This window comes from Labeo rohita, chromosome 19 (genome assembly GCF_022985175.1).
Source record: "Labeo rohita strain BAU-BD-2019 chromosome 19, IGBB_LRoh.1.0, whole genome shotgun sequence".
Classification (NCBI taxonomy): Eukaryota; Metazoa; Chordata; class Actinopteri; order Cypriniformes; family Cyprinidae; genus Labeo; species Labeo rohita.
This window is the reverse complement of record NC_066887.1, coordinates 30,403,867-30,420,968: the sequence shown is the minus strand read 5'-3', so window position 1 is coordinate 30,420,968 and position 17,102 is coordinate 30,403,867. Positions and strand designations below refer to the sequence as shown.

Here is a 17,102-nt window from a genome sequence, read left to right as displayed (position 1 = left end):
ATTTGATGATATATTATGAAAAGTTTTTGAAAATACTTCTTTACTAATCAGTGAAGGTGATTCATATTTTTTGGCAATTATATGAATGAAAATTGATGAAAATGGCACCTTTCTCTTGACAAAATATGGAGTCATGTGACATGTGCACATGTCCTGAAAGAGGGTACAAAATAGACCCCTATGTGTCATGTGACCACTTTTTTGCAATTTCATTTGTTAGTATTCGACGACTTATTTACTAAAATAGCACTGATTCATTAAATGGGTCGCTCATTTTATTTAAAAAAACAAAAATAGGTTGTGTTGCCTAGAGGCAACACGGTACCATAGAGGGTTAAACTAACGTACAGTCTTCTCTGATTATAAATGAAGCCTTATCTTTCATAGAAGTTCAGTACTGATGTCAGTATGTAGGCCAACCTAGAAAGCGAATTTGTCTTGGGTTTACTCCAAATGTTTTTTAAATGGCCAATTTAAAGTTTAAATACGAGTTCATAGATATGGAAGAAATTCAAAGTGATTAAATCACCAAAATACAGTTATTTTTCAGGTATTAAACAATTTATAAATTCTGATGTGAGTCATATTAGTGTTTCAATAGCTAAAAGCCACAATTATGTGTTTGATAATGTATGTTAACACATAAAACACACTCAAAATATGTAATATCACACATTTCCAGGTTATTTTAAAGTCTGATTTTTTTTTTTTACCCTGAAATAAAATGTTTTACAAAAGGGCTGGGGGTTGGGGAGTCGGGGTCACACACTCTTTGATTGACAGCGGAGGCTGGGCGCTTGCTGTGAGGGCTCGTTGACCTGGTAAGGGAAGGTCAAAGGTTAAGTTTTGCTGGAAAATCAGGCACTATGAACCAGTGGTTGGTTGTAACAAGAGGGCCTAATTTGTCTGTGATTGTGATTGTTTGTGTGTTTTGAGGAGGCAGTGTGTATCTGTGACATTTGGCTTGATTGATTGACACTGAATGGCTTTTGAATTTCTCTAAATGTATCTGAAGAAAAGAAACAGAAAATACAAAGGAGGTAATGCAGTTGTATAGAGGATTATGTAAATAAATAAATATATAAATATTTCATGTTATATATTGTTATAAATATTTGTTTTTTAATTATGTAAATAATTTAGTTTTATTTATGTATATATTAAAAGTATATGCACTACCAGTCAAAAGTTTTTGAGATTTTTAATGTTTTTTTAAAGAATTATATTCTGCTCACCATGCTCTGCATTTATTTGATTCAAAGTACAGCAAAAGATTTTAATATGTAATTTATTCCTATGATCAAAGCTAAATTTTCAGCATTATTAATTCCGGCTTCAGTTATTATTATTAATATTATTATTATCAATATTTAGAACAGTTTAGTAATTTTTATTCTTTTTCTGATTCTTTGATAAATAGAAATATCCAAAGATCAGCATTTATCTGAAATAAAAGGCTTTTGTAACATTATACACTTTATCATTCAAAAGCTTGGAGTCAATATCTTTTTTTTTTAATAAAAAAGACTTTTGTTAATCAAGGATGCTTTAAATTGATTAAAAGTGATGATAAAATCATTTAAAATGTTACAAAAGATTTCTATTTCAGATAAATGCTGTTCTTCTGAACTTTCTATTCATCAAAGAAACCTGAAAAAAATTCTACTCCGCTGTTTTCAACATAATAATAATAATAATAAATGTTTTTCAAGCAGCAAATTAGAATATCAGAATGATTTCTGAAGGATCATGTGACTTGAGTAATGATGCCAAAAATTCAGCTTAAAATCACAGGAATAAATTACATTTTCAAATATATTCAAATAGAAAACAGTTCTTTTAAATAGTAAAAATATTTCAAAATTGTACTGTTTTTACTGTACTCTTAATCAAATAAATGCAGGCTTGCTGAGCAGAAGAGACTTTTAAAAAAAGATTAATAATCTTACTGTTCAAAAACTTTTGACTTGTAGTGAATACATGCATAATTGCATTAACGTGATTTTCATTTTAAAAGCACTGCTTTGGTGCTCAAGAAAGTTTACTGTAGGGTCAGGTTATATGTGATTTTTTTTTTTTTTTAAATGATGTATTAATGTTTAAAAACGTCCCCTCGCTTTCAGACTCTGAGCTTCTTGTAAACATCTTTGAGTGTTTGTGTGTAAGTCAGGCCATAGCGGTTGTTTGTTTCCTCACTGTTTGAGTCAAAAACTCAAATTGGCCCCTTTTATTCTGAAGGCCTCGTAGCCTTTCTTTGTGCTTCACAATATCCCCTATCAAAGTGTGTATCGAGTCAACCCGAAAGTCTCATTATGACTGAGCATGCTACATTTTGGCCTGCCTTTCCCTTTCGTTTTCACTTTGTTTTATAGGTCAGGGTGAAACTGGCCTTTGAGCACTGACATAACTTTTTCTTCTCGTAGTTAAATGTTAACCTTCCACAAGACACACAAAGGCTCACGTATCTGTATCGAACATCAACCCTTGCCAGAACTTCGAGGCAGCTTTAACAGAACAACAGAGCAGGGTGTGGCGTGTACTAAGAGATTACTGTCTCTGTGTGGATGACTGAGTGCATAAGTGTGTGTTTGTGTGAGTGTACGAGTTATGCAATTTTCCATTGCATGTCATAATTGCATGCAGAGTGCGTGACGGTCCAGCTGAGCCGTGATGCATAAACTGATCATCTCCATAGTATGCAGTTACACACACAAGCATTTGTATTCGTTGAAGTCGCACATTTATTCAGACGTGGCTCAGAGGAGGCCACCCACAATGATAAAATCACATTAAAAGTGAATTTGCAATGCAGAAGCCTATATCTGCTACACTCCGTGGCAGTGCATTTTAATTCCTCATTTGGACTAATTTACTCTCAACCCTTCCTGTTTGGTTGCAGTGATGGCAACAGGCATAATGAGCTCATCACATGGCTTGGTCATTGGTCTGGAGACCCCTGCAGCTTGACCAATCACACGTCGATTTGATGACGCTGCCGGTGGAAGGCGGGCTCAAGACTCCCGCTGACGTCATAAGTAGTCTGAACGAGCTCCGCGATTGGTTGGATTCGTAAAGGTATAGAATGTGTAAAATAAAACAGGAGTTGTTGTGTCTGGTTTAATTTTGCGTAATTGTTTTATGAATGCCAAATTAGGTGAAACGTACCCAGGCTTGGAAATGAGTTTCCTTCCCGTTTATTATTTAAATTAATGTCATCCCTGTTGGAAAATCGCATTTAAAACACACCCACCAGTTTTAGTGGGATTTTCCAGTTTCTTATTTGCAAGTGTAAATATGTTTGTGCTAGTTTAGATTTCGATGTAAATACATGCAACGATTAAAAACAGATAACTACTTCAGTCTTCACGAGTGATTTATTTGGCATCTTCTAAAGGTTTTTAAACATGTTAAGATCTTTTAAAGATATATACTACGCGTTCTGTCGTTTGTTGAATTGGTATGCGGTCTTTAAATTCATGAATGCCCTGCTGAAAGTTTGTTTATTTATTTTGTTAACATATATATTAACAATATTTTCTGTTTTATATCGCATTTCTGTGCAATAACGCTTTGGTCAAGCTGACTACAAGCGTATATTGAAATCACAAATTGTTAATATTCTCGTTTTTGCCCACCTACTCCCATCGGCTGCCCCTCCCTTTGAATCCCATTGGCTGATGCAGTTTCAGGATCGACCAGCTGTTTCTTGTTTTCCCATAGCGCGATTGGTCCGAGCGTCCTGTCGATCAACGGGGCTTTGACAGATGGCCCCGCCCACATCACCGCTACCCGAATACTGACAGGCTACTGTACCCTTTTGTGAACGCTGATTGGTCGAGGGCGCTGGTTGTCAAGGCTTAGTGCTTCATTCACCATTTTGCGACTGTAGAGTACCCTGGAACCTCAACGGCTGGACTTTTTCTCATTTGCGGAAGAAAACACTCTTTGCAAAAGCTTTCTCGGGGATTCCGTGGTTTTATAGGCTTCGTTTTCGCATCGACACCATTTCGACGGCAGTGTAAATATTCACGGGGTGAGTTGAAACCTTTCATCTGCAGTACTGCAGTCATCTGCCTATATATTTAATGCTGTGTTTTGCCTTTACGTCGCGGATCCATCTACAAGGTTCCGTTGTCAGTTGTATATTTTTTCCTTAGTGGATTGTATAAAATGGCGGAGTAAGCATTTTAACATACACACACACATTCAAAGGGAGGGGTGGAGGTGCACAGTCAGCCTAAAAACTTTTTTTCCTGAAAATATTTGTGTGACACAACAGCTACAGCTTCAACAAACTGCTTTTGTGTATTCGTTCACCTTTCAGGAACTGTCACTGCTTCTATCCATAGTTTTTTTTACGTAAACATAAAGCGATTGTTTTGTTACTTAAACTTGGCTATATTATAATAATATATTTTCAGTTGCATTCAATACATTTAACTCGGATGTTTTCGTATTTACAGCCTATAGGCGCACGTATTTGAAAAGGATTGTTTGTTTGTTTTCTCATATTTAATATTATGGACACCGTCGCCCTCGATTCAGAAGCCTTAGGGAGACGGGAAACTGCTCTGCGGCCTTGTGTTATGGAGGAGGCCTACGCCACTCGACTGTGTCGTAGGTGGTTGTAAGCGTAGAGTAGGGCACTACGACCAATAAAAGCGCTTGACACAGATACGGCGGTGTACTACTCAGCAAAACTTTCGCAAGTCGACGACAGCAGCACCATTGTTGATGGGAAACAGGCCTTTTACTTTGTTTCAGGGCATTTGTGTTTATTTGGAGTCTTGCTGTTGCATGGGAACATTTTTTTATCATGCATTTGGCGAGTCATTATGAGATTGGGTTGTTAGAATTATTTGAGAGGTCACTGAGTGCAGTGGGCAGGCCGAGAAAGTTAAATGGCTATTTAGTGCATTGCAAATAAAGTTATTTTTTGCCAGTTCAAAAACACAGAAATATAGTTTTTAATTTTTTATTGACTTATGTCGTTTCTTATATCGCATTTCACCAGTTCATTAATCCCTGGGAATCAAACCCATAACCTTGATGTTGCTGGCGTCATGCTCTACGGTTTGAGTTACAAAAATCATTAAAGTTATATACATTTCCTATGTTAAGCGGGTCGCCACCTTATGGGCGTTGCCATGTTGACATCACATGATACAGTGTCATGCATAGCCGACAGTTACTACTACTTATGACATTCTAAAACATATTTTAAAATTATATTAACAGTAATTTTTAATACCTGTAGTTTAGAAACAGATAAAATATGTTTATTTTACATATGGCATTTTAGAAAGCACAGCTAGACCAGTCAAAAGTTTTTGAACAGTAAGATTTTTAATGTTTTTTTTTTTTTTTTAAGAAATCTCTGCTCACCAAGCCTGCATTTATTTGATTCAAAGTACGGCAAAAACAATAGAATTTTATTAAAATATTTGTACTATTAAAAAACTGTTTTCTATTTGAATATATTTTCAAATGTAATTTATGCGATGAGCATGCAATCCGCAAGGAAACATTGAGTAAAAAAGTGACCTATAAAATCCAAACAGGGGGTACTATTGGGTGCCCTCTTAAACAGAACCTTTCATTATTAACACATTGTGTTATCTTGTATGCATTGGAATAATTTAGTAACCCAAAAAGTTTACTCACCTACATGACCAGGCAATAAAAGTCTTAGCATGTCTTGGTAAACTGTTTTATGATACAATTTTCTTGCTGAAGGTAATATATTGCATATCTTAGATTTGCATATTGCCTGCAAACTTGTCATACAGTGCAAATGGCAATGTGGTTACTGTGGTTTCTGCTCACAAGAATGGGACAGTTTTGCATTGCGGACCTAAACTGATCAGTTACATCTTCGTCAATTCCAGCCTGCATTGGCTATCAAAAGAGGTCATTCATGTTCCAACCTTTAACTGTAATATATTTTAGATGTGCATCCATAATTTAATAAAAACCAGTCAGTCGTAATTTATAGTCATAAACCCTGCATGCAGTTTTTGAGATATTCAAAGCTTAAATTAATTGTCATTTGACTACACTGAATTATTTGTACTCTGCAGGGTGTATTTAAACTGGGTTGTAGCATAAGTGTGTAAATGTATTTATGCAAACATTAATGTTGATAACATGTCTGTGGGTTTTAAATGGGCTTTAAACACAATTCGCACTGGATGGTGAAGAAAAGGGTGTTTTGGTAGGAGGAAAGAATGTGTAAGTAGTGATGTGTAAGGATGGTGTTGTACATTGAGAGGTTGTAGTGCTGTGACAGGAAGTGAGGACTGTAGGGGTGGATTGCCTCTGTAACGAATGCAAAAAGGTCATTTGAAAGAGCGAGCGAGAGAGAGAGCCTTACAGTCACAGAAATACCACTGAACAAGGAATTCCCCCGCCTCCTCTGATCCAGCCAAAAAACCAAAGTGTGTGTGACTTGTCTGGGCAAGCATTTTTCTTTGTGTTCTGTCGTTGTCAAATTTTCTTGTATTAAGTTGTGTTATATCCACTTTCTAAGGCTATGTTATATAGTTTCACACTTATGAAGATGTTTTGATGAGATTAGGCAGTGAACTTACAACTTTACTTTGTGCACTAACTTGTTTTTTATTACCGTATTCTGTACTCCCAATTCTCTATATGAGAATTGTAGTGCTGCATTACAAACTGATCCATCTCATGTGCTGTGTTTCATTGCAGGCTCTAATTTAAGAAGGAAAGGACAGCGCAAACAGGAAGAGGCTTGGACAAGAGCAGAAGAAAAAGACAGAGAAGGGGCGGGATGCAAGAGGGAAACAGAGTGGAAGATATCGATAGGCTGGGACTCGCAGGAAATCAGGAGGATTAGAGACTCTCTCAGAGCAAGAAAAGATGAAGCCCATTAAAAAGCAAGAAAGGCGCTCGCCCCCATCCACTCGCGCCAAAGGAGTTAAGAGAAGGACAGCTGACAGTAGCCCACAGGAAGAGAAGAGAGAAGTCGAGGAAAAGCCCCAAGTTTCACCTACCTCTCCCAAGAGACATATCTCCTCAAATTCTGACTCATCACAGGAAGGGCCACTGAGAAGAAGCGGCTCTCCGGAAAAGGAGGGGCTCCTCAGAATAGCAGTGGATTTCGGGAAAGTGGAGGAATGCCCCGGGAGCTCCAAGTCTGGTGGAACACAGAGTGACAGCAACAGTAGCACGACCAGTGCGAGCAATAGCCCCAACCCTTCGTCTAACCGCAAGACGGCCACTTTTAAGGCCCGCGTGCCCAAGAAGAAGTACACCTCGGAGCACTGTGCCGGAAACCATGGCAACGCCAGCACTCCCAGCACACCCCCACAGAGCAGCAGCAGCTCTCATAACGGAAGTGGTGTTAGCCAGGGCCCAGCTGCCTCTGCTGCACACATGGACCTACACGGTCAAAGCCAGCTGGCTGAGGACAGCAGCACCGGGTACGGACACAACAGTGTAACTGGGCCTACAGGTAGAACTGCAGGTGAGTGCGGAGAGAGGGATGGGATGAGCGCATCCAGCCCACAGCGTTGCTCCTCAACCGACACAGCCAGCGAACACTCGGCCGACCTGGAAGTGACAGCTTCAAGACGCGATTCTCACTCCAACTCCCAAAAGCCACAAGCACATAGCACTTCAACGTCCTCGCAGGACAGCCTGTCATCTGGTTTAGCCGGAGTCCTCGCCAAAGGTCTCAAAAATCAGAGAGTTCTGGCCCGGCAGGGTCCCAGATTAGGGGAAGGATGGCCTCACGATCGGGGCCGGGAAATCTCGGTAGTGTTTCGCACTGGAGTTGTGCGGAGAGTTAGCGAGGAGCATGGGATTGTGGAGGTGCAGCTAAATGGAGAAAAGACCATATGCAAGTACCCTTTCCGAGTGGCTACTGATTCTATTGACCTTATTCTAGATGCGTCACCTCCTGGTGTGGCTCCGGTGGCTATAGGCACACGAGTATGCGTCCCCTACGGAGGTGACGAGGGCAGTGGGGGAGGGCAACAGTGGTACAGAGAAGGTATAGTCACTCAAGTAGATCAACACCCAGCTGTGTCCTTCCCATACCGTGTTCAGCTACGGGATGATCTATCTGATGAGAGAAAGGAAAGGAGAGGTGTAGAGGACGATGGAAGGGCTCAGGCCATTTGGGTCTCACGACAAAATCTCCGCCTCCTCGTTCCTCCTTGGGACCTAGAGCCGCCCCAGCCAGCAGAGCCAGGGATTGATGGTAGGAGGGTAAGAGAACGAGAGTGGGAGGAAAGAGAGGACATGGAAGTGGAGCAGGAGGTGGTCCGACTGACTAGGCCAGCGTTCGAAGTTCAGGGTTTGTTGCATCCTGTGACTGTACCTTTCACCTCACCCCATTCTTCGTCTTCTGCCGTCAACACTGCCATCACATCTGTGTTCAGCGTAGCCCCAAATAGAGACTGGGAACATCACAGAGAGAAGGATCAGGAAAGAGACTTGCATAGGCACTTAGAGAGAGAAAGGGAACGAGATCGAGAAAGGGAGAGGGAGAGGCAAAAACATCATCCTCTTCATTCGTCCACCCCAGATGGGGTGGACCTGGAAGTCAGCTGTCTTAGCCAGCTAAGGGATGGTGGCATAACCACCATGGGAGGCAAAGCTCTGGGACCTCCTTCTCAGCATCGGCCCATTCTTTCTAAACCAAACTACCTCAGCCCTCACCTTTCGGTGGTGAGAGGGCTCAGCACCCCGATTGCACCCCACCTGCCCCTTGCTCCGCACCCAAATCACCCCCCTATGCTCCTGGGCTTGGATTCAGCCACAGGTGCGGCAGTCATCTCCTCCACGCCCCAGCTTCCTCCCTTGCCCCCAAACTCTTCTCGAGGCTCCCTGGACAAGACCCCCAGCTCCAACTCGCACGGCGCATCAGGGGGGGGCTCTGGATCCTCATCCTCTTCGTCACGTTCCCGCACACCCCTCACGGCCGCTCAACAGAAGTACAAGAAGGGCGACGTGGTGTGCACTCCTACAGGCATCCGTAAGAAGTTCAACGGCAAGCAGTGGCGTAGACTTTGCTCACGCGAAGGCTGCTCGAAGGAGTCGCAGAGGCGCGGATACTGCTCTCGGCATCTCTCCATGCGCACCAAAGAAATGGAAGCTGGAGGCGGGGTTGGCCGAGACAGGAGTGGAGCTAGTAGCACAGGCACTCTCACACCTGACCTTCGCTTAGGTGGACGCACCAGCAGCGAGTATGACTGGGACGACAACTCACGAGACAGCAGCGAAGCAAGCAGCCGTGGCGGGGACTCTCGACCACGTCTGGTGATGACTTCTCTTATACCACAAGAACTGCCGCGCGACATGTCGCGCTTTGACTTCGATGAGTGCGAGGCTGCAAATATGCTGGTCTCACTTGGCAGCTCACGCTCATGCACGCCCTCATTCTCACCTGTTTCCAATCAGTCGCCATTCTCACCCGCGCCGTCCCCCTCGCCCACGCTATTTGGCTTCCGCCCAGCTAATTTCAGCCCTATCACAGCACCACTAACCCCTCGCCGCCCTCGCCACCTCAGCGGCACGAAAATCCCAGGCACTCCCGGCACAGAGCGTGAGCGCCACATCTCTGGCATCGTGCCCAGTTTTCAGACCAACCTGACGTTCACTGTACCCATGAGTCCTAGTAAACGCAAGCTGGATGCTCCGCCACCCCCACTGCCCAGCGCATCAGACTATGCGAAATCTGATCCGCAACTCAATGACCCCGGCCTCAGCCTAAACGCGGCAGCATTCAGGGTTTTATCCCCCCAAAGCCAGCCTACCACCCCCTCATCTCTCTCATTCCCTCGACAGAGGAGCGTCACAAGTCGACCCTCGTCCTCTGCCGCGTCCACTCCGCCCCCTATGCTGGTTTCTCCCACGCCACCCTCACCCCTTCCACAGGATCCTAGCTCACGTCGCATTGTTCCCCTACGCGATTCGCCCGTTATTGTTCGTAACCCTGATGTGCCGCTGGCAAAATTCAGCGATGGTCCCCTGAGTCGTAGAGCAAGCTCGCGCTCTAGGGAGCACAGCCAGCCCCCTCACCATGCCATGGGCCTCCAGGCCCCTGTGCCCATTAATGGCGCTGCCACCAACGGAGCTGTTCTCCTTCGCAACCCTGCTCCCACCTTAGTCTTAGTGACTTCCTCTCAGTCATTGACACCTGTGGCTCCTGGACATCCCGCCCATTCAAACTCTGCCGCTTTGAATGTGTCCACCTCTAATGCAACCACTGGACCTGCCCTTGCACTATCTGGCTCAGGAGGTAAAGAGCAAGAGAGGAAGTCAGGTGGGCCTGCAGATGCAGGTGGTGCTCTCCCACAGCCTGTGGCTTGCCATCCTTCACCCACTGCTCTGTTGCCTCTCATCCTGCCAGCCGAGTCCCCTCACCCTGCACCTCGCAAAGACATCATCATGGGACGACCTGGCACTGGTAAGAAACCTGAAAGATGAATAAAACCAATTAGAACACTAACGTTTGTAAATTATTGATTGCTATAGCCACCACAGTTCACAGTATGTAAAATAATTAAAAATGTGAATGTGCTAACTTTTTATTATTTCTACACTGTGATTTAAAATTTAACAGCATAAAATATGTGAAAAGTAAATACACTGAAATGTATTTAAAATACATATTAATGTACTTAATAAAAATACGCTGTAATGGAACTTTTAGTACACTAAACTGATGTACTCTGCTAAATTGGAACAACTAATTTTGTACTTAACGCACTTTAATTGTGAGGAAGTAGTGCTGAAATCCAACTAAAGATGTATGTAAGTACATTTGATTGTGCTAAAGTGAAACTGTTGCAAGTATACCTTAGGTACACTTGAAATATTTTGCATTTAAAGACCAATATTATTCAAAGATCATACAATCCTGACATTAAAACACATTTTATGCTTAATATTAAGAAATGTGCATTGTGCACAAGTGGTATTCCAAATAAAGTTTAATTCTAATTTTTATACCAGTAAGTTTGAGCGATATGTCAGTAAATATGTTAATAGATTTGAACTATGCTTAGTTTGAAATTAATATATTTAAAATATATTACTTTTTTTATTAGGGAAGATATAATCTATGATTTTTTAAATACTTTTATTTATCAACTACTCATTAAATGAAATATTATCCTAAAGAATCTCACATGTGTCTCTAGAGTTTCACAGTAAATCTTAAAATGTCACAAACTGTGTTTAGATTTCTCAGGGTAACAAAAGTAAATTTCAGTGTTCTTTTTTAATCATTAAACATGTAGTATAATATATATATATATATATATATATATATATATATATATAAATTATTTATTTATTTATTTTGATTGTGCAGGCCAGAATACATTGTTTTGTAAGCTGGAGGACACTAACAAACACTTTCTATTTCCTGCCAAACTGTAAAAATAAGGGGGGCTCAGAGTAACTTTGGTATGCTGGTCAGCAGCAGGTGTGTTTGGGTGTGTGTACTAAAGAATGCATTTTGCTTTCAGGGTCAGTGTTTCTTTAGACAGTTGCAGCATGTCTGAAATGATACATGGGAACTTGCCCAGACATGCAGGGCTAGAGGGTGATTGGACCGCCCTGACTCTCATGAGTACTTAATCTGAGATACACAGTTCACTGGAATGACAGATGCACAGGACAGTTACACACTTCCTTTGTTTCACCAATCACAGATACAACAAACACATATGTACATGAATGGCTTTAATTCAGGTTCAGTCTTACACAGAAAGGTGCTTTTTCACCAGTTCCTTCCTAAGAGAATAGAGAGGCTGTAGGTTTTACCGAAGGAGTCGTGTGAACATATAATAGGTTTGTCTGTTTCTGCATTTAGTTTGGACCAACGTGGAGCCCCGCTCTGTGCCAGTGTTCGCGTGGCATTCATTGGTTCCTTTTTTGGAGACCAGCCAAACAAAAATGTCCATGCAGCCTGCAGATGGCCAAACACTTGTAAATCAGAGCAAAGGTAACAGTATTGAACACTATAATTTGACAATTTGAACAGAATATAGAGCATATTGAAGTGTTTGGCTTAAGTTGTGAAACTGAATGTACTCGCAGAACCTCGCTGTGGAGTTGCCCTTGTGACTGAGGGACCTACTGACCATCCAGCACCAGAGAGAGGTTCCCCGTCTTGCCCGCCTCCTGCTGCCGAAGACCCACCCGTGGAGAGAGAGGGAGGTGACAGCGAGACCGAGAGTGATGCTGACGACCTGTAAGTATCTGTTTGCATCTCACCTCCTGACGATAACAACAATACAATATTTTTAATGTAATTTTCTCTTTTTCAGTTTTTTTCCATCTCAAGACTCCGCTCCATCCACCAGCCCAGTGAAAAGGCGCACACAATCTCTCAGTGCACTCCCAAAGGAAGGTGACAAGAAGGTAAGTTTAAAAAAGTGCCATACAAAAATTAATTTTATCAGTTGCTTGGTTTCCTTTAAGTAGCACCGGACAGCCCCAGCCAGCATCTCACTTTTAGCGAGGGCAGAAAAATTACCCCGGAAACTTGTCACGGGTTTCAGGCTGTGATCATTAAGCACTGCAATCATTCGTTTCCCTTCTTTTTTTAAAACTGCTATGAAAATGTACACTCATCATTTCTCCTCTTTCTCTGTCAAACCACAAAGAGGGAAAAGGACCACATCAGACGGCCAATGAACGCGTTTATGATTTTTAGTAAGCGGCACCGTGCGCTGGTTCACCAGCGGCATCCTAACCAGGACAACCGTACCGTCAGTAAAATACTGGGTGAGTGGTGGTACGCGCTGGGACCCAAAGAGAAGCAGAAGTACCATGATCTTGCCTTCCAGGTACAGTCATTCTTATGAATTATGATGAAATACTGCATAAGAGGAAGATGTAATGCCAGTATGTTGTCTTTCCTTTGAAATTACGACATAACGTGGAGTTAAAACATGGTTTTGCATTTGAATTAGCGATAGACCGATATCAGTTTTACAGTGGCCAGAATACAGTATGTACTGTAGTTGCAAATTTCTGGAAAGCAGGATGGTTGATGGTCCATTTAATGCCAATATGGACTACTATTCAATTTTTTTTTTTTTTTTAAAAAACATTAACTGTTTATTTGGCTGTAATTTGAAATGTAATTTATTCCTGTGTTGCAAAGCTGAATTTTAAGCATCATTACTTTCTTCAGAAATCATTTTAATACGGTAATTCGGTGCTCAACAAACATTTCTTCTTATTATTATCAGTGTTAAAAACAGTACTTAATATTTTTGTGTTAACAATGATTTTTATTCAGCATTTTTGATGTATAGAAAGTTCAAAAGAACAGCATTTATTTGAAATAAAAATCTAATATTTGACATTTAATGTGTAATGAATAAAATTATGCTAAATATATTATTTAAAAAAAAATATCACAAACTTTTAAACAGTAGTATAGTGTAATCAAAATTAATGATTCATAATTTAATAATACTTTATAGTGATTACAAATTTTTTAAATGAAATGATCATAGATTAAAAATGTGCATTTACAATAAATGCATCTAAAATGATTAGAAATCAGAATGTGTGCATGATCTAAGTGTTGTTATTATTTATAAATCCTGTTACTGTATTAGTAAGTAAGTTTCATTCTTACCTTGCTCTTGTTCTCTTTTAGGTGAAGGAGGCTCATTTCCGGGCTCACCCTGATTGGAAATGGTGCAACAAGGACAGAAGGAAGTCCCTGTCTGAGGGCCGGGGAACTCCAGGGGCCAAAGAAGCTCGCGAGCGCAGCGTGTCTGAAAGCACAGGTCCGTGTGGGAGTTTGTTTATATGCGTGGGCGTTTGTTGGTCTTGTGAAACTGTGAGTGCATAGTAGTGTGAAACACAACTGATGTTGAATTAACCTCCTTTGTCTTTCCAGAGGCCCATTCCACATCTCAGGGGGCAGACCAGAAAGGAGCGGGGCCCAGCTGGACTTCACCTCGGTCTGACGCTCACGGAGTATCGCTAGGAGGACAGCTTCAACGGCCTCGCGCCTTTTCCCAGAGCGCTGTGCATACTCTGGAGAGGAGGGAGAAGGAGAGAACACTGGACAACGTGGGACTGTTTCAATCCCGTCACCCTCTTCACCCTCGACGACCGAGTGAGGATGTGACCAGTGATGAAGAGCCTATGGTGATCTGTGAAGAGGGCGATGATGATGTCATAGGTAAATCACGTGCATCATGTACACCTTATTTTGCAACACAGAAGTAAGCTATTTTCTGTGAATGTGTTAAGCAGAACCAAAAAGCATGTGTCTTGTCGGATACCCGGTTCTTGGAAATTTAGGACCGGTTCCAAAATCTCGATACCCAACCCTAGTGGCAATGAATATAAGCGTAGGCTTCAACCAACAGCCGTATCATTGATTTTTCCCCACAAGGAGTCTAAACGCCCCCTGATATTGAGTGAAATCCACACTAAGAAACGCCTTCGGTGGCTGCGGCATCACAACAAGCGTCAGCATGTTTACATCCTGCCAGGATGGCATCTAACGTTTCTTGTCTCTGCTGTTTATAATCACTTTCAGTAGCTGTGGTCTACTAAAAACCTCAAAGACATCAAGACTAGTGGAGATCAGTATTTTATTTTCTGAGCTGTGTATTCAGAGTTGTGTTGCAGTAAAAATGGCAACAGGTAGTGCTGGTAGCTCACTGAGTGCAACCAGTTTACATCATCAAAATAATAGCTCTCCCCATAGTCCAAAATTTGTACAAAACAATGTGGATTTTTTAAATAATGTAAATATTTCATGGGTTTTCTACAACATATTTTAGTAAAAGACATTAAATTAATGTTATATTAAGCCATACAAGTCTTAATACCCAGGGTTCCCTTAAAATAATATAAGAAATGCAAGTTTTGTAGCAAGCTGTTTTGTACAACTATAAATAACTGGAAATGAATGACACAGAAGGTCTTGTACATTCAGGTTACAAATTGCCATCATTGTGGGTGGCATATTTTGCATATGCATATTTTTTATTATAAAGTACAGCCAAGAAAAAAACTCACTTTTGCTATGAAATCTGCTTTATTTTTTCCAGAATTCCATTCCATTCTGTATTTAATGGTTTAATTGCATTTTAATATATATAGATTTTTTTTTAATTGATAATGTGAAAATGTGACACATTAAGAAATGACAGTAGGCATGACATAAGTTACAGAAAAATGAACAAACAATAACCACAACAACAGTAACAGCAACAACAAAAAGGAAAACATCCAACGTAAAGATAGATATATAATGAATAAACAGAATATTTGTTGCTAACATTTTCCACAGCCTACATATAGAAAGAAAAGAGAGAAAGAAGAAGAAAAGGAATAATAAAAATAGTAATAATATTAATATACAGTTGTCTTATATATTAATAATGATAATAATGATAAACAGCATCATATTTGAAAAAAGTATGGAGACGGATGAATTATTGGTACTAATAATTAAACAAGGAAGAAGAGATAAAAAAATAAAATAAAAATTAAGAATTGTGCATTCACACAATTTTAACAATTTAATCATTTATTCAGAATTGAACAATAGAAAGAGACCTGTTTCCAAATTCTGTTTTCCAATCTTCCTTAATTACGTTTTTAATAGTTAAATTAAATCTTAATAATAAAAAAAATTCTAATCAAATAAATCATAACATTTTTATAATTTATTGATTAATTAAAAATTTACAGTAACACTTTACAACAAGGAGTCATTTGTTAACATGAATGAACAATACATTTATTACACTATTTGTTCATCTTTGTTAATGTTAGTTAATAAAAATACAGTTGTTCATACTTAGTTCACATTAGTTCACAGTGCATTAACTAATGTTAACAAACACAACTTGTGATTTTAATAATGCATTAGTAAATGCTGAAATTAGTAGTAACTAATATTAATAAATGCAGTGGAAGTATTGTTCATTTTTAGTGCATATTAACTAATGTAGTCAACTAATGTTAACTAATAAACTTTATTGTAAAGTGTTACCAAATTTACTAATTTACTCTTATTTAAACTGTTAGAGCCTTATAAAATGTTTTATTTTTACTGAAATTCTGTGTTGTCTTTTTTTTTTTTTTTTTTTTTTTTTTTTTTTTTCCTTTTTTTGGATTCTGTGTTTTACTAATTTATTGCTGAAGTGGTTCAGTGTAGTTATTGAGTAAAACTTTAACAGTTTAATGAATCTTTTTAAATGTAATCAAAGAAAATCTGAAAAGTTCTATTCATTTTTAGCCAACGAATTGCTGCAAAACTGAGACAACAGACTCTGAAAACAACACGAGCGTCACACATGCTCAAGTGTTGCAGATGAAACCGCACCACTCATTTACAGACAAGCAGAATATGCAGACTTCATATTTAAATAGCAGTCTTTTCGTGGTTTAATATTCACAGACACTATCTCATATCAGGATTTGTGCACAGCTCCACTTTTGATGTATTCATCTAAATTTAGTCAAGTTGTGTGATGTTCTGCGTTATGCGGTAAATTCCATTTTTATGAGTGGATTCTATGATTGTATATGTGTTTTCTGCTCTGTGAAAAACAAAAGACCCCAAAACCCCCTGATCTGTAGATAATGCTGTTATACGTGGAACATAAAATGATTATCGTTCAGCGATTTGGTTTTGGTGTTACAAGTGTTTTGCGTTCCATTCTGATTTTCTCATTATTAGTCAGTACTGACTGATTCTCGAGTCTGTGTCTCCCACGAGCTCTGTGCTCTCTGATGCAGCACCACCCTCCAAACATCATTAATTCATTTCGGAAAGGCAAAATCTCCTCACTGCTCAGCGCTGTCAGTCCCGTGAGTGTGAGATTTGCAAGCCCTGGTCTCACAGCTAACGTGTGATTCCTCCACAGAAGACTCGTTTGCAGACGGCTCCATTGACCTGAAGTGTAAAGAGAGAGTGACAGACAGCGATGATGAAAACGACCATGCAGACGAAGCTGACAGCAAGGTAACACTTAATACGTCACATGGGTGGTTGGCATGACATGTCAAGCAGTGTGTTCCACATAGCTGAGTTATATTTTTTTTTGCTAATTCTTGTTAAGTTATACATGGTC

At 40.2% G+C, this 17,102-nt stretch overlaps 1 protein-coding gene across 1 annotated transcript in view; it reads left to right on the top strand.

The window, feature by feature from the left end:
- Positions 1-3,856: 3,856 nt before the first annotated feature.
- cica (capicua transcriptional repressor a) overlaps positions 3,857-17,102 on the top strand; it is a 29,876-nt gene continuing 16,630 nt past the window's right edge. The window contains exons 1-9 of the mRNA XM_051136414.1: positions 3,857-4,033; positions 6,712-10,438; positions 11,852-11,983; positions 12,079-12,232; positions 12,309-12,402; positions 12,648-12,830; positions 13,655-13,787; positions 13,901-14,188; positions 16,896-16,993. Coding sequence (XP_050992371.1) covers positions 6,883-10,438; positions 11,852-11,983; positions 12,079-12,232; positions 12,309-12,402; positions 12,648-12,830; positions 13,655-13,787; positions 13,901-14,188; positions 16,896-16,993 — 4,638 coding nt within the window. The 5' untranslated portion in view covers positions 3,857-4,033; positions 6,712-6,882. The remainder of the gene's footprint in view (positions 4,034-6,711; positions 10,439-11,851; positions 11,984-12,078; positions 12,233-12,308; positions 12,403-12,647; positions 12,831-13,654; positions 13,788-13,900; positions 14,189-16,895; positions 16,994-17,102) is intronic.